At 38.2% G+C, this 22,900-nt stretch overlaps 1 protein-coding gene across 3 annotated transcripts in view; it reads right to left on the bottom strand.

The window, feature by feature from the left end:
• Positions 1–13,324: 13,324 nt before the first annotated feature.
• The window catches only part of WDR72 (WD repeat domain 72), a 215,291-nt gene continuing 205,715 nt past the window's right edge, over positions 13,325–22,900 (bottom strand). For all 3 annotated transcript variants that reach the window (XM_032856425.1, XM_032856428.1, XM_032856427.1), the window contains 2 exons: positions 20,103–20,207; positions 13,325–14,674 (listed from right to left, as the gene is read on the bottom strand). In XM_032856425.1, coding sequence (XP_032712316.1) covers positions 14,619–14,674; positions 20,103–20,207 — 161 coding nt within the window. In that variant the 3' untranslated portion in view covers positions 13,325–14,618. The remainder of the gene's footprint in view (positions 14,675–20,102; positions 20,208–22,900) is intronic.

The following is a 22,900-nucleotide window of genomic DNA, read 5'->3' as shown; positions in this document are numbered from 1 at the left end:
GGGCAAAGAGAAGACAAATAACTCAGATGTAGGTAGATTCCTAAAAAGCAATCCCGTGTCTCATCCACACTCCATTTCCTAGTTGGGGGTGGGGAGAAACTTGAGATAAAATTCAGAATTCAAGAACTGGCGAGCTCTATCTGGATTTTGAGGTAGAACTCAGGAGGATTGCAAGCTCTGCAGAGGTTTCTTGCATGTGGCAGGACATAGACGCGGTTGAGTAGAAAAGCCTGCGACAGTTATGTTCCACATCAATGAAGTGCAGGAGACTGAAGTCATTTTGTTCACCTCAGTGGTGCTTGGAGGGAGCTGAAAGTGAGCCAGACAGAAAGAGATGCCTATTGCTAGAAGAGGGTGGAAACGGCTGAGATATGTATGAACAGATGACAAAAGACCAGATAGTTATGAGACAAAACGTTTTCTCCCACTCTGGACATTGTTGTATCTGGATATAATATTATCTGCCCATCTAGTATAGACAGATGATGACTGAATATTTCACAGACTCCCACACCCCTCAGCTACTACACCAACCTTACCTAAGGCAAAGACAACTATGTATCTCCATTTTCCTGGGATATTCCTGATTTATACTAGTTGCAAAACTCTTAAATAGTGGTTCTTCTCACTAAAAAAAGTGTCCTACTTTGCACTAAAAACTATGTGGTCATCCAAGTAAGTTCTCAAAATGTAGAGGTAACATAAAAAAGGTGGAAAGACTGAGCCAGTTGAGATTGTTTCTTCTATGTGGAAAAATGAATTGGAAAATGTAAAAAAGAAATTAAGTTCATTTACAGAGAAAATAAAATTGGGTTGTCGGCAGACCTGGGAGTTTGTACTGAAATTCACCTCTTTTCTAATGTAAAAGACACCTAAAGGAGCTGACATCCTAAGTCTATTACACTCTGCAGGAGCCATTACTTCAGTAGGAGAGGATCTAAAATACATTTTATGTATTTAGTTTCTGGCTCAAGTTCTCATAGTGCCTTTATTCTAGCAGCAAATGTAATCCCCACTAATTTATTTTTTAAGATGGTAGAAAGCAAGGGATGCTGTGTGAAGGGCTTCACCAGCCCTGCTAAAGGGGTCTGCACTATATTTAAAGGAGTGGGGGCACCTGGGTAGCTCAGTGGGTTATGGCCTCTGCCTTCGGCTTGGGTCATGGTCTCAGAGTCCTGGGATCGAGCCCTGCATCAGGCTCTCTGCTCAACAGGGAGCCTGCTTCCCCTCTCTCTGCCTGCCTCTCTGCCTACTTGTGATCTCTGTCTGTCAAATAAATAAATAAAAAATCTTTAAAAAGAAAATAAAGGAGTGAAGGAATGAGATTTGTATTTTAGAGCATTGCCTGAGCAACAATGCAGAGGATGAACTGGAGGCTGAAGGACTAGTTAGGAGGCTCCTGTGGGAATTTGAATGAGAAACGGGTCTGAACTGAGGGTGCCAAAAGACAGATTGGGGAACCATTTAGAATACCAAAGAAAAAAAAGTATTTGGAGATCAATTTTACACTGGCAGTGAGAAACAAAGAGATCACTTGTAGAGGTAGAGAATGAGGTCAATATTGGATATACTGGCTTGAGGTTCCTGGAGTTTGACGTGAAGGTGTGTATGAGGAGCACGTGATTTGAAGGTACCAGCTGATAAGAGTTAGGTGAAGTAGTAAGCATTGAAAAACAAAAAAGAAAAAGAGAAGAGGAAAAAATATAGTGATTAGTTTTTCTTGGTCTCTCAATGGATGTAAATATAATCCGAGTAAATTGTACGTTGAAGTGAGGCTAGCACATATTTTTCAGAAATAAAAAAAAAGCTCGGTAAAACACTTCATGAACTTTTTATTGGGAATTTACATAGGAGGAATTTTATCTTCAACCAATGTTTCTCTACTGGGGGCATTTTATCCCCCTGGGGGACATTTAACAATGTCTGGAGATCTTCCGGTTGTTCCAACTGCAGGGGGTCCTGGGGGGCTCTGACTGGCCTCTTGTGGCAGAAGTCAGTGAGGCTACTGGATAGCCTCCAATTCACAGGAGCAAGGAATTAGCTGGCTCGAAATGTCAATAGTGTGGAGGGTGAGAAACCTCTGCCTTCGATAGTTGAGCTAAGAATTTTGTTGAAAGAGCTAAAATCATCCATAAATTGTTTTTCTGATCAAAAAACACCACAGAAAGACATTGATGTAATGCATAAAAGCATCTCGGTATCTTGGCTGAGAAGTCCATTCCAGTTAGCTCTTCTAACTCAAAAGACCATTTATCTGGTCAAAACCTCTTGTGTGCACAGGAGTGTTCCTGGGTGTGCATCGTATTGAGGGCTCCAAGAAGACAGAGCACTTTTACCCACTGAACCCTACAACGTAGTTTAGCGGTTGTTGCAAAGTTCTACGTGGGAATGGGTGGTAAGGCGTATACTGCCACAGACACCTAAAAAATGGAAGGTTGAAAATGGCTATTAAATTTGGCTACTACATCGTCAGATATGAGGACCAAAGATGTTGAAGGTGCTTAAGTTAGTGGTTAAGAGCATGGGTTGATGAAATCAACTCTCTGAGCTTGCAAGCCTCTTTCTTGGTCCTATTGATGAAGTTTCAGAATATAGGTGAGATTCAGTGGGGTGGAGTCTGGGAGCCAATGACCAAGAAAGAATTCTTGAGACATCTTTGGTGCAAAATGGTGGTTTATTAAAGCACGAGGACAGGACCCGTGGGCAGAAAGAGCTGCGACCCTGGGGGCTGTGAGGTGTGGGAGGTTGTGTATGATGGTGTTGGGGGAGGTAAGGGAGAAGGGAGGTTTCAATAGATCTTTCATATGCTGAAGAGGACCCACAGGATACCTGATACCAGAGGACTTGCCACTGTCAAGGTCTTTTTTTTTTTTTTTTTTCATTCTTAGCAAGGTATTAACATTAAGATAGTTGGGAGGTTCCTAAAGAATGTCACGTATGTCCCACCCAGGAGTGGGGGTGGGGGAAGGTTGCAGGGTGTCAGCTTGTGCTGTATCCTCAGCAAGCCTTCTGTTCCCTCATCACTTTGATTCACTGGTTGTGTGATCTTAGGCAAATTACTTATTCTATCACTGTTTTTCTTCTGTAAAATGGGGATTAGATTAAAACCTGCCTCAAAGAGTTCCATTGGAGGGTAAATCAGATATCACTCTCAGAGCTTAGAGGAGTGACTGAGGCCTGATAGATCCTCAACAAATGGAATCTGTGCAGCTTTGGAAGCTCGCTGGTAGATGGTGTTATCAGTGGAGCAAATGAAGACCTAGACCAAGCCCACTGCTTCCAAAGTGCGGCCCTTCTCCAAGGGCTTCCAGGTCATTGACACAAAGGTGTTTGTAGTATCAATGCTAGAATGATGACAATATGTCTTGTTTCTTTTTAATCACATTAATAATTTGCTGCTCAGTATTTTTTTAAAGTGGTGACGTTCTTGCTCTTGATTCTACTAGTTTCTATCATAATGAATGAAGAGTAGATAAAATAGACTCATGCCTTTCACATTGTAGTTCTCATAAGCCTAATGAAAGACTGGGAACCGCAGATAAGAAGGGCAGTACTAAAGCTCTCTAAATGATTCCAGAGTCTGAATATGGCCCCTGCATGCCTACAAACTACTCTGTAATATTGAAATGCTTTTGTCACTGCTTACTAGCTGTGGGGTCTTTGGGAAATTACTTTCCGTGTTTCTGTTTCCCCATCTAAACGATGAGCATTGAAACTATCTCATGGAGTGGCTTACAGATTAATTAAGAAACTGCGTGTAAACTATTAGGCATAGTGCAAACAGAAAATGGGCAGTAAATGTTAGCTATTAAACTGTCCTGTATCTAGCAAACACAAATGTGTATGTGCAAAATTAAAGTGACTCTTTAAAGATCCACTTCAAGAGGCCAGAGAAATTTCACCTTGCACCAGAGGAATTTGGAGGCTACTTCGTGTACTATTGTGCTTTCCGTCTAAGAATGCTGTGGTAAATTTTTGTGAAGCACAAATGTAGGTGACCTTCTAGTCCACTGGATGACGAGGAAGCATGGACTGTTTTGACCCATATTCATACAGGCCATCCAAAAAAAAAACCCTTTAATATTGAGCTACATACTCAATATTATTTTCAGCTGTTAAAAGTTTCACTATCTCACGCTCATTAATCACACCTTACGCTCATTAATCACGTTACCGAGGAGGATCATTAACAACTACGGCCAGATGTGCAGGAAAATCCCCTGCCTGGAAGCGATGGCTGCCGGATCCTTCTGCAGACGGACTCACAGCCAACTGTGGTCAGAGAGTGTGGAATGGGTCACATCACTGGGGCTCAGAAGAACTGCATGACCCACATGAGTCCTTGAGCTAGGATCTCAGACAACCAAAGAGATGCAAAGATAGGATTGCGGATAGGGCAAGCAGAGGTAAGACCCTCAAAGAGCCCAGATGAACTCTTCTTGTGAATAAATTCAATCTACCAACATTTAAATTTGTAATGTGGGAATTTACCTGCTATTTCAGATTAATCAAAGTTCTCAATTTTAGTGATTCCTTAGCTATGTCTCTTCTCTCTCATTAGAGTAATAATCACTTTGTAATAATCATTATTGGTATTATTCACAGTTGAACAATGCAATACACTGCAATGACATTTCTTCTCCCTTTCTCTTCATTTGCTTAGTTTTCTGTCATACACAATCCCTGTCATGAGTTCTTCACCAAGCCTATTGATAGAATCCTAAAATCGCTCTCAGTACAGTCAGGCGCCCCAGTACTGTTCTGGAGCCCTCCTTACTGGAGTCCTCAATTTCGCTACAACTGGCCGGGTTGCTCTCTAGGCATGTATGCAGCAGCTGACATGCCATCTGGCTTCACTGTCCACTGGGCAATATCCTTCCTTCCCATGTTCCATGTGCTGTTCTTTCTTGGTTTACTCCATTTTGTAGGTGGATCATATCCTCCAGTATTTTTTTATGAGAAAAGGTGTATAGAAAAATAGGGAAAACACCAAATTCCAGGATGGAAATGGTTTTCACAGGATATTAAGTCACTGCCCCATTTTTTTTTTTTTTTTTTTTGGCATCTGGAATTGTGATCGAGAAATCTAATGCCCTTCTGATTTCCTATCACTCACATTGAGCAAAAGTTCTCTTTGTTTTTCTAAGGTCTGTGAGATCATCCCTGTGTCTCCAGTGTCATGAACTTTCACTAGAATATGCTTTCACAACGAGTCATTTTCATCAATTTCAACAAAACCACTATGGCTTCTCTCAATCTAGAATCTGTTTCATCATTTCTGGAAAGTTAGCTTGATTTTTTTTTCCCATAATTTTCTTTCCTCTAATTTCTCTGTTTATTCTTTCTGGATCTCTCATTAATATTTTTTCATATTGGACCTCTCATTGAATTGATCTTGAAATTTTCTTACTGACTCTCCTATTTTCCTTCTGGGAGATCTCCCCAGTTATATCTTCCAAACATTTTTTTTTTTAGAAAAAAATTGCTAGCTTTTGAATGAGTATGCTTCATTTATTGTTGTATTCACAATGCCTAGAACAGTTCCTGACACATAGTAGAAACCAAAGAAAAGGTGTGTTGAATTGAAAAATTGAATGCTAGCACATATTTGTAAATTTGTGAATTTTTTAATAACCTCCTATCTTTATTTCTTGAAGGTAATTTCCTCTCTTATCTCTCTGATCCCATCAGTTATAAATGTTTGGGATTTTCTTATAATATTCTCTACGGCTTGTTTTTGCTGTCTCAGCATGTTTGTTTTGGTGTCTTTTGTATTAAAAACTTTCTTTATGTATCTGGTGATATTGGCTTTCCAACTAGTGAAGCGCAAAAACACTTTCTGTTTGGGCATAGGTTAGAGTGCTGGGGCTACACTATGAGGTTTTCTGGCTATGATGTTTCATTGAAAGAGCTCAAGTAGTCAGACTCTGTAGGTCTTTTTTCTTCAGGCTGGTTTTGCTTTGTTTTTAATTTTTAAAATTGTGGTAAAATATCCATAGTGTAAACGTTACCATTTTAACTATTTTTATGTTTACACTTCAGTAGTGTTAAGTATATTCACTTTGTTGTGCAACCAATCTCCAGAACACCTTCATCTTCTAAAACTGAAACTCTGTATCTATTAAACAACTCCTCAGTCTCCCTTCCTGCCTCCTCTTCCCTCTCAGGGTAGCCACCATTTTACTTCCGGTCTTTATGACTCTAACTACTCTAAGTTCCTCAGTAAGTGGAATTATACAGTATTTGTCATTTTGGAACTGGCTACTTTCATTTAGCATAGTGTCTTCAAAGGTTCATCCATGTTGTAGCGTGTGCCAGAATTTCCTTCCTTTTCGAACTTGAATAATATTCCATTGTATGAATATACATTTTGTTTATCATTCATTTGCTGATGGACACGTGGGTTGCTTCCACCCCTTGGCTTTTGGGAATAATGCTGCTATGAACATGGGTGTACAAATAGAATTTTGAGATCCTGCTTTTAGATATTCTTTTGGATATATACTCTCTAGAAGAATTGCTGCATTATATGGTAATTTTATTTCTCTTGTTTTCTGCAACAGCTGCACCATTTTACAGTCTCACCTACCTAGCACAGGAGTTCCAATTTCTCAATCTCCTCATCAATACTTGTCATTTTCTGTTTTAGTTTAGTTTAGTTTTGTTGTTTGATAGTGGCCATTCTAATGGGTGTGAGGTAGTAACTCATTGTGGGTTTGATTTACATTTCCCTAATGATTAGTGATGTTGTGCATCTTTTCACGTACTTGTTGGCCTCAGGCTTGTTATTTTATCATAAAAGGCTCATCCGTCTGTCTCCTGTCCAGTGTTAAGAAGAACGGTTATCAACATCTTTGCAGCAAAACAGCAGGGAGCTGGGTGAGGGTGTGGCCATCAGTGTACAGATTTTTACCCATCCCTTGTTTTCAGGATGATATCCCTGTTCTCAGCTGGGCCTAGGGTTCTGAATCCAGAATCTTTCTTATTTAACCTGTCCAGGGAGGGAACTTCTCCGTGTCAGCTGGAGTGAGAAATGGGGGTGGGTATCAAGGAGATTAATTTTCTTTCAAATAGTTTTCCTATACCCCCACTTTCAAAAATCACAGCTGACTCCCAGTTTCTGAGGCTTTAAGGAGCTCTGCGGCACCAGCTTCTGACTTGTTGGCATCACCCGTATAGCATTTATTTACTTTCCAGTTTTTAAATTTTTGCTGTTGTTATTCCTTTCCCCCTTCTCTATTTTTCTTTTGGATTTTTGTCTTTTATCCCAGTATTCCAATGGAGCTTTAGGAGAGGGTAGAGATAAATGTGTCTTCATTTTGCCCTTTTAATTGAAAATCTTAATAGTCATTTTATTATTATTCCTAACCAATACTCTTTTTTTCCACTTAAAGAGGAGGAAAGAAGGGAACAAAAGTAATCATACGTAATAAGACATTTCACCAAACTTTATTAAAGTAAAAATAAAGACAAGTATCCTTCTCCAGGTACATTCTGTCAGTGTTTGATGTTCCTGATGCCATGGTCACCCCACTTTAACCCTTCCTTGACTGAGGTTTTCTGACCTATTCGTTACTTTTCAGATTTTTACCTATTAGGAAAATATTTCTAATATATACCAACCTTCGTGGGAAGGTAGAATTTGGTATAGACTGTTTTGTTTTAGACACGATCTTTTCAGGAGTTCATGGACTTTCTAAGTTGTGGTTTCCTTCTTTATAAGTACTTATATGTTTTGGTTTGGTCTATTCATCACATTCATGTAAAGCTATAGAAACACGCTTGCTAGTGTCATCTGATAATGCGAAGACTGAGAGAAGAGAAAAGCTACCTGTCATTTTGTACAACCTTAGATGGACCATGGCCTGTCCCACTCTGACATAAAACATCCTCAGAGGATTATCTTTCAGGACCCAGAAGAAAAACTATGTGCCATTTACTATTTATTATTACCCACTGAGCTGGGGAAAGCCTTGACCTTTAAATAAATTGTTGAAGACGGAAACTAGCCCTTGATCCTGGGAGTACTCCGTTAACATGAAACATTTTAAAAGAAGAAACTTCCGTTAGACAACCTATTTAGCTTGTTTATGCCAAAATGCTCTCCCAATCTGAGTAAAAAGCTTGTTCATGCATTGGAGTGCCATTATGATCGACCATAATTAAGATTATTATAAAAATAGGCATTTTTGGCATGTATAGTGATTTCAGTTATTTGTAATAGTATATTCAGTAACAATAGTACAGGCAGATGGTGCTTGAGAAATTGAAATTATTAGTCCCAGTGCAGAGATGAGAAAATTGAGCTTCGGAGCATTACACGAATTCCTTTCCTAATGTGCCACAGCTAGCAAGAAAGTAAAGGAGCTGAGCCACAATGCGTCTACAGCAGACTTCATGCCCAGTGCCTGCTACAATGAAAAATACTGGCACTGAATTACATAGATATTTGGGGGAAGTGATCAAGGGCAAAAGAAGTTAGAAGTGGTATAAACAAGACTGAAATGTATTAGATACAGAATCCTCTCCTCATCTTCCCAAACCCTTCAGTGACTTCCTTGGAGCCTGGGGATTTAATTGTTATGCGCTTTCCCTGGGCCTGGAAGGGTAGGTATTTTGGACATGTTGACCCACACTGTGTAAAAAGAAGACTACGAGTGCCTTCACCAAAGCTACCTGTATTTGCTCTAACAGGTACTAATTTTAGCCAAATGCCAGAAATGGAAGAACTTCTCACTGCTAATCAGTTTCCAGTAAGATCAAACTTATGAGCATGAAGGTGGGTATCCCCCTTTCATTTCCGCCTGGGGCCAGGAGCCGCCACCTTTCTCCAGGCGGTGAGCCACATCCCTGCAATGACGCAACACCCTCCGTTAGCCTCTGTGTCCTCTGCTTGTCTTCTGGCCTCACAGATCAGGGGCCCTGGGCCTCTCTGCTGGGACACAGTGTTCCTTTGATTGGCACACAGAACTAACTTGACTGCTGGCTCCTCTCTATAGAGCAATCAGAGGAAATGGCTTCATTTGAAAGACAAAAAGGAAACTCTGTCCACATTTACCTAAATACCCCCGCTTCTTGGATGTTCCCAAAGAATGACAAGACAGACTTCTGCTTTTTCCCAGAAATGCTCAGGTGGTAGTAGAAGAAAGCAGAGTTTGTTCCTTTTTCTTCAGAGAAAACTCGAGCTTGAGAGAAGGTAAAGAATTAAGATCCTAGTAAATAAAGAAACAAAAGAATCATACTACCAACATGTGTGAGAGCAGAACCTGACTTCTGTATTAAGGGAAATGATGAATGTTTTCACATTATGGGAACTGCTTTAGCACAACCTTAAAATAGTGCTTTCGAGATGTGTGAGGACATAGAGAAATTTGTCTCTACACTTTAAACCTTTTCTCTTCCACAAGGATTTTGAGTAAGAATATGCTTTGGACTAGAGCTAAGAGAATGTGAAAGAAAATTCCTAGCCTTGAGTGTTGCTGCCACCTACATGGCAGGGAGACTCCGAACAAAAGCCAACACCTTTCCAGACAGGAATCCGCTGCAGTGTGCTTTCTACAGGAACGGACTTTAGAAATCCCCAAACGGTGAATATTTTTTCATGTGTCTTTTTCTTTGACTTGACTATCCCAAACATAATTGAAATTATAGTATTTTATATTTTTGCTTCACTTCCTATCTCCAATTCTTAGAGAAACTGGACCAAATGATTTTGCTTAGATTGGTGGAAATATACTGATTATTTGAAATAGAGGCGGATCCACGGATATCTTCCTTATTATAAAAACAACCCTAAGTGCAACCTGATCCCCCGACTATGACTATTCTAGGGATGGGATGGAGGTTTTTAATCTCAGTGTTACAGGTTCGTTCTTTCTTCCCTTTTCTTTTTTTCCTGGCACTCTTTATAAAACACAAAAGGAAAAATTAAAGTACTGTTTCTCTGTTGATCGTGATTACAAATTGATACAAATGGAGATAACATAGACGGGAGAATTCTTTTGATATAGATAAGAGAGATTATTTCTGTTAGAAAATGTAGTCCCCACTGTGCAATTAACAAAAAATCTCTTTAAAGGTCTCAAGGAAACTTGTGATATGTCAAGAACACATCATAGACAGTCCTTTTATCTTAGATGGCATAATCTGAGGACACGATGCTCAGTTACTGAGGCTGTGTGAAAACACCTTCTCCCTAGAAAATGCACACACAAGATTGAAAAGCTAACTAGGACCTTACAGATAATTACCATTAAAATAATTACGAAGTGAAGAAATGATAGGTTTGCAAGCACGTACCAACCAATTATTGCTATTGCCTAATGTTATGAATACTGGTCTTCTGCTGGCATTTGGTACTTTGCAGTGTTAAACTAATCATGTACAAATTACCTTTGGTGTTTAAAACCTTGGATCCTTGAATGAAAAAATCACTGATACCTTTCCAATTAGTAGTGTGTTGAAGACAGAAAAGATCCCTAAAATTGATGATCGGAAGGCATGCTCTGTCCAATGAAACAAGGAGTTTGGAAAAACAATGTCAAAAGGAAGAACCCTAGATGCCCAGTATTTCCCCCTATATACAGCTAGAAGTAAGCCATTTCAAACATTCTCAATGGTCTATGGCTTTAGTTTCCACAGGATATTAAAATAATTATTTCTTACCATCTGTATCATTATAATCTCATAATGATGCAATTGTCACAGTCTCTTTACCTGCAGTATACTTTCTGGGATAAAGGTGAATCGATCCAGACTTAATGAGCAGGGCATAAGACCAGGGGGTGGCAAAAAACTCAGCAATCAGGATAAACACATTTTAATACAATATTGTAATAAGTCAGAATCATACCCCAAAGCCATGATATCAAAATTTACAATAAAATGGGGTCTGAGAAGGCTGGGATGAGGGTGACAGGAGGGAGTCATGCCAGGGAAGTCCCTGTCCTGCCAGTGAGATAAGATGAGGTGACCTGCCATTTCTTCCAAGGGTCGCAGGTTGGATGGAAACCCCCAGTGGCATATGCCCATACTGGGAGACTTGTTCATTTCTTGTTTGTGCGCTTCCCATACATGCTGTTTGTAGGTTCCTTGCTGATGAAATCATAGCACAAAATTGGTCTGGGGACCAATGTACACAAAGCCCCATTAACTTCCTTGGAAAGAAATGCACCCAAGACAGCTTTAACTTTGCAACTTTTTTGGTCATGCTATTTTGAAATTACTTTAAAATGCTCACTATGTACATATTTACAAAGCAATGACTTTCCTATTTAATTAGACACAACTTTGGGTACTTGACATGTACGGCAAGATTTTGTGGAGAATCAAAGCGTATATAGTCATGCATTTAAATAAGTGTGGAATCAAATTGTGTGCAATATAAAATTTTAAAAATTACATGAATAAGCCCATTCTGTGGAAATAAATTTCAAGATCAATTGGAATTAATGTATTCTGAGCATTTTAAACACATAGCATAAAACTTAATTCTTAAAAATTCAATTATTATAATGTGCCCTCTAAGATTGAAGAGAAACACTATCTTTTCTAAAATGTTCACTTGAATAATTATAACTTTTTAAGAAATATAGAACATTGGAGGAAAATATGCAAGGAACGGAAATGAAAATCACCCCAAATACTACCATCTAGAGATAGAATGTTAATATACAGCAAAATGTTTTTGTATCGTTTTTCTAATAGTGCCATAGTCAAAGTAGCCTTAACTTAGTTTCTAAAATAGCATCAGAATGTTTCAGGCCTGAAGCTGCTTATTGATGTGTTTATAATATTATAAATTTTACCTTATATTTGAAGTGCTTTACAGTGTTCAAATTGCTTTCCATAAACCATCCTGTAGAGTGTCTTTGCCCAAGCCCTGGGAGGGAGCTCTAGCCGCGCTATCAGAACTGGGTGGCGAAGGCTTGGCCCTTAACCTCACATTCTTTCTGGAGTCGTTCCTCAGTAATACAGCCAGTATAAAACTCCACAGTGAGTAACAGAATCCCTACTTGCAAATTTGAAAATATGATATTCCTTGGGGAGGAAAATAGATGATCAAAAATATCACCAAGGTTAATGCCAAAAGAGGACACAAGACGATTTTTTAAATGAGTTATTTATTATAACAGCAAGGAAGACTCTGGATACAAACAAATGAGTTGCTTGCTAATAAAATCACTCCACTTATTACCTAAGGCTAGGCCAAGAAAGGATAAATACTACTCAAGAAGCCGTCGGTTTTGGGTTTTTAGCTGTAGTGCCAAGAGGTTAGGGTCACCATGTCGTTGATCCAGGTAACTGGGTGGCAACTTGCTTTTTTAAGTTCTCCTGACAAGAGACATTGCTGAAACCTGCTGAACGTTAGTCAATATAAAGAACAGACCAGCAGATTTGTCTACATTTGTACATGGATATTTGAGAACGTGATTTAAATGTCTTTCTCTAAAACTCTGATTTTAAGAATTAAAAATTTTAATAGTTAAAGGTGCTGACCTCCAGAATTCATATTGATAAAAGAAGATTATAATTAGTCATTTAATATGCATTATTAAACTTTAACAATTGCACAATGTGATGCCAAAAAACAAATCTTAAAAATCTCATTTAGTGGGACGCCTGGGTGGCTCAGTTGGTTAAGCCGCTGCCTTCGGCTCAGGTCATGATCCCAGCATCCTGGGATCGAGTCCCACATCGGGCTCCTTGCTCGGCGGGGAGCCTGCTTCTCCCTCTGCCTCTGCTGCCACTCTGCCTGCCTGTGCTCACTCTCTCTCTCTCTCTCTCTGGCAAATAAATAAATAAAATCTTAAAAAAAAAATCTCATTTAGTAATGTCAGGGTTATGCCAGTTCTAATTTCCTACATCTGGTGACATCATAAAATATTTATTAAGGATTCAATATTGGTTTCCTTAGACCTGGGAAATGCTAAATATGGCAACTATTTAAACTTATTTTTAATCTTCATTGAAAAGGGAATAATAGAGCTCAGCTATAAATACAGAGAAGCTTCTTTTTAATAAGTATACCAGAACTTGAGCATCCAAATAAGTTTTAACTATTAAAATTGCCCTCTTGAGAGAATATGTACATATTTGATATTGCCATCATCAAAAATGTTCTTGGTATTCCTTCTTGCAATGGGCTTCAAGAACCTATACACAGCATGTAAGAAAATGTTTTCCATTGCTTACCCTGCTACCTTCCTTTATTCTGAAACTTGTTCCAAGTAGCTCTGGACTATTTCCAATGTGTGTGTATGTGGGTGGGGGGGAAGGGGGTTATATATGATGATTTTCAAAAGATGACAATTTTCCATGATTATTCATATTGACAATATCTTACTTTGTGAAGTATAACTCAAAAGTATTTTCAAGCAATGACATCATATTTTAGGGGGGGAAAAAAGAACACAGATTTATGTCTGCTTTAAAGGAGTCACACTCACTGGGTGTCTATGTTCTGATATATTCATCCGGGTCAGTCATTAATTATTAGTTCCTTAAAGGTGGAGACCATGCTATTCCAATGTATACTTCTCTAATCTCCCCACCGCAACCCAGCAACCTGATGCTACTGTCCTCAAATATGTTTGTTAGATTGACGTGATTAGCACTTCCCTATTAGATAGATAGATAGATAGATAGATCATATATTTAACATTTCATTTCCATTTTTTATGGATTAGGCAATATTTGTGTCCATGGCACACTAATAATCTTTTGACGATCTTCTGTAAATCCAGGAATTATACAACATAGGTCACAACGAATAAATCACTCACTAAGGGGTTTAATAGATGAACACTTGGTTCCTATTTATATTGCTTTGCATATTTTAGTTTAAGAATTCCTGCTAGTCAGATTACTTTCTGGGGAAAGAACTGCAGGAGTTTATACTTAATATGGATCAACAGCAATGTGCTCTAAGTAAATATATAGTTCACATCTGTATGGCTAACAAGATCAACAAAGACATTAGCTTCTATGTCATTAGGAGTCCAAATGAATCTGACCTCACAAAATTGGTCCCTGTTATACTGTCTATCACTTATTTGGACTAATTGATGACTCAATGGACCTGGCTATTTGTTGACAACATTTCATGCTTTGATGATATTTACTGCAGGGTGACTAATCCATATTAAAGCATAGACTAAAACAAAATGCCCTAACCTAACAAATCAAATACATCTGGTAAAGTTTTAGATTAAATACACTGAAGCAGCATTAAATTTGCAAGTACTATATGTTACAATATTTAAAAGCAATGTGGTTTTAACATTGCTCCTATAATGAACCAACTGAAAAGATGGAAGAAAATCTAAGACAGCATTAAATTTGTGTCTGCAGCCTGGCATTCCTTGTTGTAAATTTTTAAGGAAAGTAAGAATCAGGAATATAAGGTGATTGCAACAATGATTTTCTAAAATTAGATCAATTCAGATATTTTCAGTCAGTAATTACATTTTCAAACCACTCTTTCCAAAGTATTAGCAAATCTACTTACAACCTAGTAACTTGACCAATAACAGCACAGTTTTTATACAACAATAAACAAATGGCATGTTGAGGTTTCATCATTTGTCCAAATCCAATTCCTATAGATAAGATTCCATTCAGCACAGCTTGCAGGAGCATACCTTTGCTATCCATGAATGATGCCTTGGCTTACCTAGAAAGGAAACAGATTATTAGGTTATATGGTGAAATAAAGAAGAAAGAAAGAGGGAAGGAGGAAGAAAGTGAGAGAGAAATGAAAAAAGAGATGGAAGGATGAAAGGAAGGATTGAGAAAAGAGATGAAGGAAGGAAAGAATTGCCTCTAGTTTCTAGATCTCTTTTCTATCCTGAAATACAATATGTTAAGATAATAAAAAATATTCTTATAAACTAGGCTTCAGGTAAATATATTTTAATTGCATACATTATTAATATAGGTTGTTTTTTCTTTTAATTGCCAAGAAAGATGAAAGTTTTCAACAAGGTGATTTGGTCTAGAAATTAATAAATTTCAAATATCTCAGTTGCTCAGAGAAACCCACAACTGTAATTTTAGGATCAAATGTTATAAATGTTAGTTGAAAAATGGTTTGAATTATAGAATCAGAAAAGCATTTATTTCTCAGACTACTTGGATGATTGTTAATGTAGGCTAAAAAATATCACTTGATTTGAATTATTTTGGCTGTGAAACATACTGGAGAACTGTGCCTTAGCAAACTATTTCTAAATACATTTATATTAATAATATGACCGTGCATGGTAACTCCCACTCCTACTGGCAAAGACTCAAAAAGCTGGGTATCTGTTTTACTTAAATATATGTGTGTGTGTATAAGCCTAGAATTTTACATGTTTTAAAAATTATTAGGTTGATGCTTATATTTTTCCATTTGGGCAACTTTTTAAGAATGTTGATATTGTTAAATAGAAGAAAGGGTTTATGTGTTTTTACTACAGAAATTGTTTTTACTCCTTCCAGAACATTTTTTTAGCACTAACCCTAAGAAGTGTGTTCTCGATAGCTATGATTGACGGGCTGCTCACACATTCCACATTTTTTCTGCTTCATGCATCATCATCAGCCATCTCCAACACTCTAGTCCTGAATCTGTCCTACTTTCTGTTACCTGATTTTTGCTGTTGATTCATGAGCTAGAATAGTAAAAGGAAAAAAAAAAAAAACCCTCCACCTTGGCTTTTTGCAATGTAGTACATCCCGTGGAAACTGTGAGAAATCTAGTTTTGTTCATCAGATTCATGCAAATGCAATATAGATTGACAATGATGTATATAGATCTATACACATAACGTGCTATATAAAAACCACTAAAATGTTCTATTAATGGCAGAATGCATACTGATTATAAACTACTTCAGAATGATGTGAAAATGCTGCTGAATGCCTTTTTTTTTTTTTGTACTTTCAAACTCTTTCTTGTCACAACTATTTTCAGCCAAAGCTATGTTTAAATGCACTGTCCCTAGTGCACTAGGAAGTAAAATTCTTAATTTTCCAAGCCAATAAGGTGATAAAAGCCCAAGGTCTCTCATTAACAGTTGGCTAAAAATTGTGACTGTCACACTAAATTTTTTATCATCATGAGTACAAAGATGGGGGACAAGGAATACTTTTTATGATTTGGGAAAACAGGAATTGAGCTTTATTCACTGTGCATGAAGCAGTTAACAAGAAGTTAACCAGCGAAAGACTGCACTGAACTATTTTGTGATAGCATCTTTCAGATTCAGAAGTGATGAGGCTTGAAAGAACCAAAGAAAGAAAGCCTAATGGCCCTAAAATCTGAAAAAAGGGAGCTGTAAGTTCACAATGTTGTCTCGGTGCTTCTATTACTAGACATCAAAGTTATTCCCACAGGTTTTGGGGATGTATAAATGCCCATGAAGAAGTAAGCAGACTTCACAGAAGCTAAGCCAGAAACTTCAATCTGGGATTCACCTGTGAGTCAAAACTCTTTGCTAATGAATTATTCCAGAGAAAAGACACTGCTGAGGGAGACCTTAACCTATCAGACAAGACCTCCAGGTTCACTAGCAGGGTCAGAGTAACAAGAATGCTCTGGTCTAAAGTTGCTTTGCCAACCTTAATGGACTGCAGGCACTCACCTGGGTATACAGCTTGAACCAATAAAGAGATCACAATGGCATGATGAATAGGTAGAGCGCTCTAGAGACCAGGTGAACAACCACTCCACCAGTCCTCTAAATTGTGACCTATATGCACACTCCGGCCCATTTACACATGGGTCATCCTCGTCAATTCAGTGCTGGAGAAGTGATGTCAATGAAAAAATAAACAATCTGCAGATTGACTTTAAAACCCATTGCATTCAAAGATAATCAATGCTTAAAGTCAATCTTATTTTGTGTATAAACTTTAAAAATTTGATTTCATTAATGACATTTTCAAATGTTGCATCAATGTTTAGAAAACTTTAACTTTCCCTTTAAAGAAGTAAACTATTAAAGTTTTTCTGTGCTTCAACATCCCTTTGCTCTCTGCATATGGAAAGGAATTGGTATCCGCGATAGGAAGCTCTAAGGGCAAAGGAAAATGATGTTCAGGGGATTTGCAAAGAAAAGATTTTATTTGGAAAGAACAATATATGAGGCAATATTCTTGAACTGTGCTTGGATGGGAAAATGATTTTTTGTTTTCATTTTCCATATGCCGTTTGAACAACTGTTTTTTTCATTAAAAGTGATGTAATAAATATATTAGTCATTTAGAGTTGCATAGATAAAACCATGTAAGGTCAATATCCATTAAAGCTAGAAGACTGACCAAGTTCAGCTTTGTAATGGGGGGATTTTTCGTGGACATGAAAATATTAAAAAGGACTTTTAAGTGAGGGATAATTATGCCAGGTGAAAATGGTAAGAACAATGTACTCCTCTCCATATAAGGAATAGCAAATACACCGATGCAATCACAAGCTTAGCTAGTGAAGCACCTCTATTGGTCTGACAATACCTTCCCAAAGCTTGTCCCTTAGAAGCCCCAAATTTGCCTTCTCTTCTAACGAAGGTGGTTAAATGTGCTTCTCAGAGGAGCCCCACTCACACCTGGTAAACAGAGGGAACTCAACCACCAAAGTAATGTTTATAGTTTTGGAGCCCCCCACTTTGAATGGCTTGGTATTTTTTTAGTTCATTTTTGGACACTGAGAAGTAGACAATCATATTTTCACGGTGCAGGGAAGTCCCTCCACGCCACCAATTTCATACATCTTCTTCCATCGTTCCGTTTTAAGAATTTTCCCTCTCAAATGCTCATACTTCAAGGAAATGCACTCTCTCATCAAAATCTTTCTTACTAAACAAACACCTCTGTCAGAAGTGTCTTAATTTCTTATCACAGAATTTTATCCACACAAGGAGCAATAAATAATTCATGTCATTGCCTCTTTGTTGTGTGTCCCTGAACTGCACAGAGCTGGAAGGCTGACAGCTGTGTCAGGACAAGCACCAAAGATCTGACATGACAAGTGACTAACAAGTTTCTTTCAGTTCATAGTGAAAGAAGACAATGGCCCAAAGTGCAGAAAGAAATCCTGAAACAAAATAAAACTGCTTCTTTCTTTTTACCTAAGTGTTTGCTATGAGCTTATTTCCAACCCACAAGCCCTGGTCATTTTATAGGACTGCCCAGCCCCCTTTATTCCTCACACTCGCTTGGCCATTTACGCCTGGCCACGGATCAATATGAGCAATTCTTGGAGAAATACGATGTCTCCATGACAACCAAGCCACAAATTCTCAGTGGAAGGCAGTGAGACCAGTAGTGAACTCTCCAGAGGTTTCTAGGCCTATAAGGCAAGATGTCTTAAAATGCAGGAATGGACAGTGGAAAAAGCCAGAGTAATTCATTCTTTATTACCAGTTTAATGATGTCCGATGTATAGGACAGTACTCACTTTTTAAGTTAAGATCCTTTATCAGTACCAATCTTTTCTAATTAATCTTTGTTATGATATATCCTTTTGTTTATGTCAGATAAGCTATGCAATATTTGAATTTTACTACAATTCCACTCATACGGAGGGAGGCCTGAAATCTCTTCTACTTTTGAGAAGACATAAAGCCAATCTATTCTTGCCAAAAACAATGAACACTTAGGTGAAAACTTGACTCGGGGATTTAACTGCCTCGGGTTGATACGGAACTGTTTATGGAGACAGCTTAAAAACCTAGTCAAAATTAGGTAATTTTTGTCAAAACTAAAAGCAATTTTAAAATATTTTGATAGACATTTAACGCTACCACCGGCCTCTCCCTTTCCGAGTGGGACTAACCTACATTTGTGTTTTAGATATTATGGCAGGAGGTGGGGTTCAGTTTCTGATTAAAATTTCTGTGGGCGAGAAAGATGCCATTTCTCAGGTCCATGGGACGCTGAGGCGGAAGTGCGCTTCCGAACAGACACACGGCAGCACTGCATCTTTTGAGGAATCTTGGCTTAGTGGAGGGAGCTGAAATACAATGCCATCGCCACCGGGCCTATTGGGGTTCCAAGATGACTTAGGGGACCTGACATAGATTGCAGGCTGCACCTTTCACTGAAAATTAAATCTCAGTAGCTCTCCTCGGGGAAGGATCAGGGGACTGTTTGCAGCTGCCCCCTGTCAGCGAAGGCTACAAGATTTGGAAATCTCTTAACGAAGCTGACAGGCCGCAGAGAGGATGAATCAAAAATCTGATACAAGGATCGGCACACAAGGATGCAAGAGGGTCGGGGGTACACAGCAGCCGGAGAAAACAGGAAGGGAAAACGTACGGTGGGAGGAAAGAGTTAACCCTTTCACTCATGGTAATAAGGTACCTTCTAGTACCTTAGGGCTTTGTCGTGATCTGGGAATGTCATTCGACTTCCACAGGACTTTTTTTTTTTTTCCTTTTGATTAATTAGTTGTTAAAGACTAGGCATGTTTTGAAACAAGACACAAACAGGAACAAAAATCCATACTTAAGGGCTTCTGGCTCTATCCTTCTGCTACATTTTTGTCTATTCCTCCTACAAAGAAAATGCAAACCTAAGTAACTTGGGACGTGGGTAAATTTGATGGCATGAGGAAGGGTTGTTACTTTCTTTTGTTTTGTTGGGTCTCAACAGTTGACCCATCCAGAGTCCATTACTGCTATGCTAAAACCCCCTGGTCCCGTTAGCGAGCTGTATTCAGACAGGTGACTAGACTGTAATGACGGCAATCATCTGAGACTCTCCTAACTCTGCACTTCCGCTCCATCCCATTACTTGAAATATTTAAAATGCTGCCATTTCTCCAGTTTTCAATCTCAGCCTCTATTAACCAGTTTAGCCTAAAATTGATGATAATGAACTAATAGTGTCAGCTTCCCTTCTCAGTCATAAAGCCTTTGTACTTCCTCCAACTGAATCCTTGATGAAAGAGGCAAAGGTAACAGCTCCACACTGTGACCCCTGGAGGTGACCATTAATTTGACAGCACAGCTGCTAAGAGAAAACAGCATTACAATGTCCTCCCCACCACCCCTTCCAAGGACCCCAAAGCTGTGTCAAATTTATCATTTTATACTTGACTATTTTTAAATGGCTTTCACCTGGACTCTCAGACTCTTCCAAGACGCATCTGTCAGGCATGTCCTCAGTGTCTTGGAAGTTTGCCGAGTTTGAGTTGCTGTCATGCTTGACCGGACTGACTGGAGCTATTAAAAAGAGAGAGAGAGAGAAAGAAAAGAGAGAGCGATGAAAAAGTAGTAATAAACACCATTAAAATATTTCCTTTCAGTTCCAAAGATATTTCCAGGGACACACTATGTAAACACAAATAATAAATTGAAATAAAATGTATCCTCTAAGTATGTATTGGCAGACATGTAATTAGTTGAAAAATCTATAGATGAGACTTTATCTTACAAGAAAAATAAGTTCATGGCATCAGCTTAAAAGCTACAAAGTAACAAAGCAATCCCTGCGAAGTAGAAATCGTATTTTTAATGCATAAATCTAAAACAATATCGTCAATTAGCAGCCATAGGACCCAGACGGAAGAACATGGGGCTGGTCAGTTAGAGCAGCTCTGCATGGGTGCAGTGGTTCATCTTGTCACACAAATCACAGCTGATGAACACTTAAATGCATTTTGTTTCTCCTTCATCCAATGAGAAACTCCAAATGTCAAAAAAAAAAAAAAAATAAAAGCCCTATGCAAATAAAATTTAAAATAGAGAATAAATAGTTGGCAAATGATTAATAAGGAGGTTCTGTGTTTTGAATGGTGACCTCAGATAATTTGTCATCATCTTCTGAGTAGGAATTACGAACAGAAACGGGAATGAGCCCAGAAATCTGAAATTTCCTATAAGCACATTACACTTCTAGCTCCGTTAGAGAAAGAGACTCAAGTTTCCACATTTTTGCAAAAGTTGTAATTCTTGGTCTCAATTATCTCCATAAGCAACATATTTCCATATTCTATTCGTTCAAGGAATCACTTGTTGGGAAAAGTGGACATTGTCTTCATGAAAAAAAAAACAAACTGAGTGAATAACAAAACAAAGCAAGACCACAATAATATAAATTACGTCATACTTGTCTGAAGCCAAACTCCATAAATATGTGTATTATTGACTACTGCTAATTTTATCTATTGCAAATTGCTGCAGTAAACACTACTACTGTCTCTTCAGGTCTTGATAACACACACAACATATTATTTATAGGCCATAAATGCAAACAAGAAAATATATAAGCCATACATGAAATGATATGTTTGTTGGCACAGGGGAGTAGGTCTGGCCACTGTTCCTAAACGCCTATTAGGAAATGATGGAGCAAAGGCTGGGGGCTTTGTCACTTCATACATACTCGGTAAGTGACACAAAGGAATGCCACCCAAGATCCAAAGCAGCGTGAGCAGAGCTCGCACTTCTCACATTCCTCATCGTATTTTCATGGAGTGTATAAAACATTGGTGAGCATGACCTGAAGCCCACAATACACACACTTTAAAGGAGACTATTAACATAATTCCGGTCCAAATATTCTCTTAAGCTTCACCAGTTTTCTCAGAACACGGATAGTTCTCCTCTGTTCTGTGCAAGTGTGTGCATTGAGTTTGAATTCACGTCTCTGAAACATTTTGAGAACAAAACATGGGAAAAATATATGAAATGCTGTCATTTAAATTTTCCCAAAAAAAAGGAAGTAGGTACCATGTCTGCTTTATGCACTTGTCTGCCCTAGGCCTGAGGAGGTCTTCTTAAAGGACTTGTGGAATGAATGAGTGAACGAGTGAATGAAGCAGAGGTATCATGCTAGATGTCTTCCTGATCTGAGAGGATATGTGCTTTGAATGATCTTCAACTAGATCCCATCAGTTCCTTGATTAGGCCCACTTGAGACAAAGGATGCCTATTTGTAAAATGGTGGTGAGGGTTAGTCTCTAATTTGGAGGAGAGACACATATGGCCTAAGTAGTTATTGGTGTAGCTGCCTTTAATTTAATTTTCCTCAGTTTAGATCATACTTAGATTATTTTGGAATCCATCGATTTTTGTAACACATTGAGGTGGATAATTCAATATACCGAAGTTGCAGAAAACTATTACACTGTCAAGATTTACCCGACTGTTTTAATAATGTTTTTATTTCTTTATATCTTACTAATTTTCTGAAATATTTACATTGATATTTATCATAAGGAATGAATCATACAGCCGAATCTATTATTAACCGCCAGTGAGTTAGCACCTGTGTTTATTTGGGCAAATACATTGCCCTTGTCATCCCATACACTTCTTTTATCACTTATTACTTTCATCCACTCGTTCGTTTACTTGTTCTTCCAGCAAGACTCTGTCCTAGACACAGGGCCCTCAAGAAGGAAGAAAGCATGGCATTAGAACAACAAAATAAATGCCTGTATCAATTTCCAGTGGCAAAAAAAAAAAAAAAAAAAAAAGGGTTCCCAGGATGAACTGACATCCCAAACCTTTCAAGAAACTCAGAAAGTTAGCTGTAGTTGTAGCTCAATCAGCTTCACTAGACCCACACTGGTAGGTACCATGTGGCTCTTTTTGTGTCTACCTCAGATTCTGGAGAGTGTTATTTGTGAGGGGGTAGGAGAACAGAAAGGGTTAGCCTTCAGATATTTTGCTTACCTATATTTTAGCTTCCAAATTTGCAATGGTACAAGAGTTGTCATTTTTACTGGCTAATTTATAGAGTATTTGGTTAAATTTACTATAAAAGAAATACCTACCTCTGTCAATTGGGAACAGCCAACATTGGAAAGGTTAATTATTGCCATTCCACTTTTCTTTTCTTTTTTTTTCTTTCTTGATAAGCTAATCTTTGCAATTGTTCTTTTGGGTGTTTTCTGTGATATTTCATCATT

This window comes from Lontra canadensis, unplaced genomic scaffold (genome assembly GCF_010015895.1).
Source record: "Lontra canadensis isolate GAN:19392208 unplaced genomic scaffold, GSC_riverotter_1.0 scaffold12, whole genome shotgun sequence".
NCBI classification, from domain to species: Eukaryota; Metazoa; Chordata; class Mammalia; order Carnivora; family Mustelidae; genus Lontra; species Lontra canadensis.
Note: the sequence above shows the minus strand (reverse complement) of the source record. Positions and strands in the feature narration are given on the sequence as shown.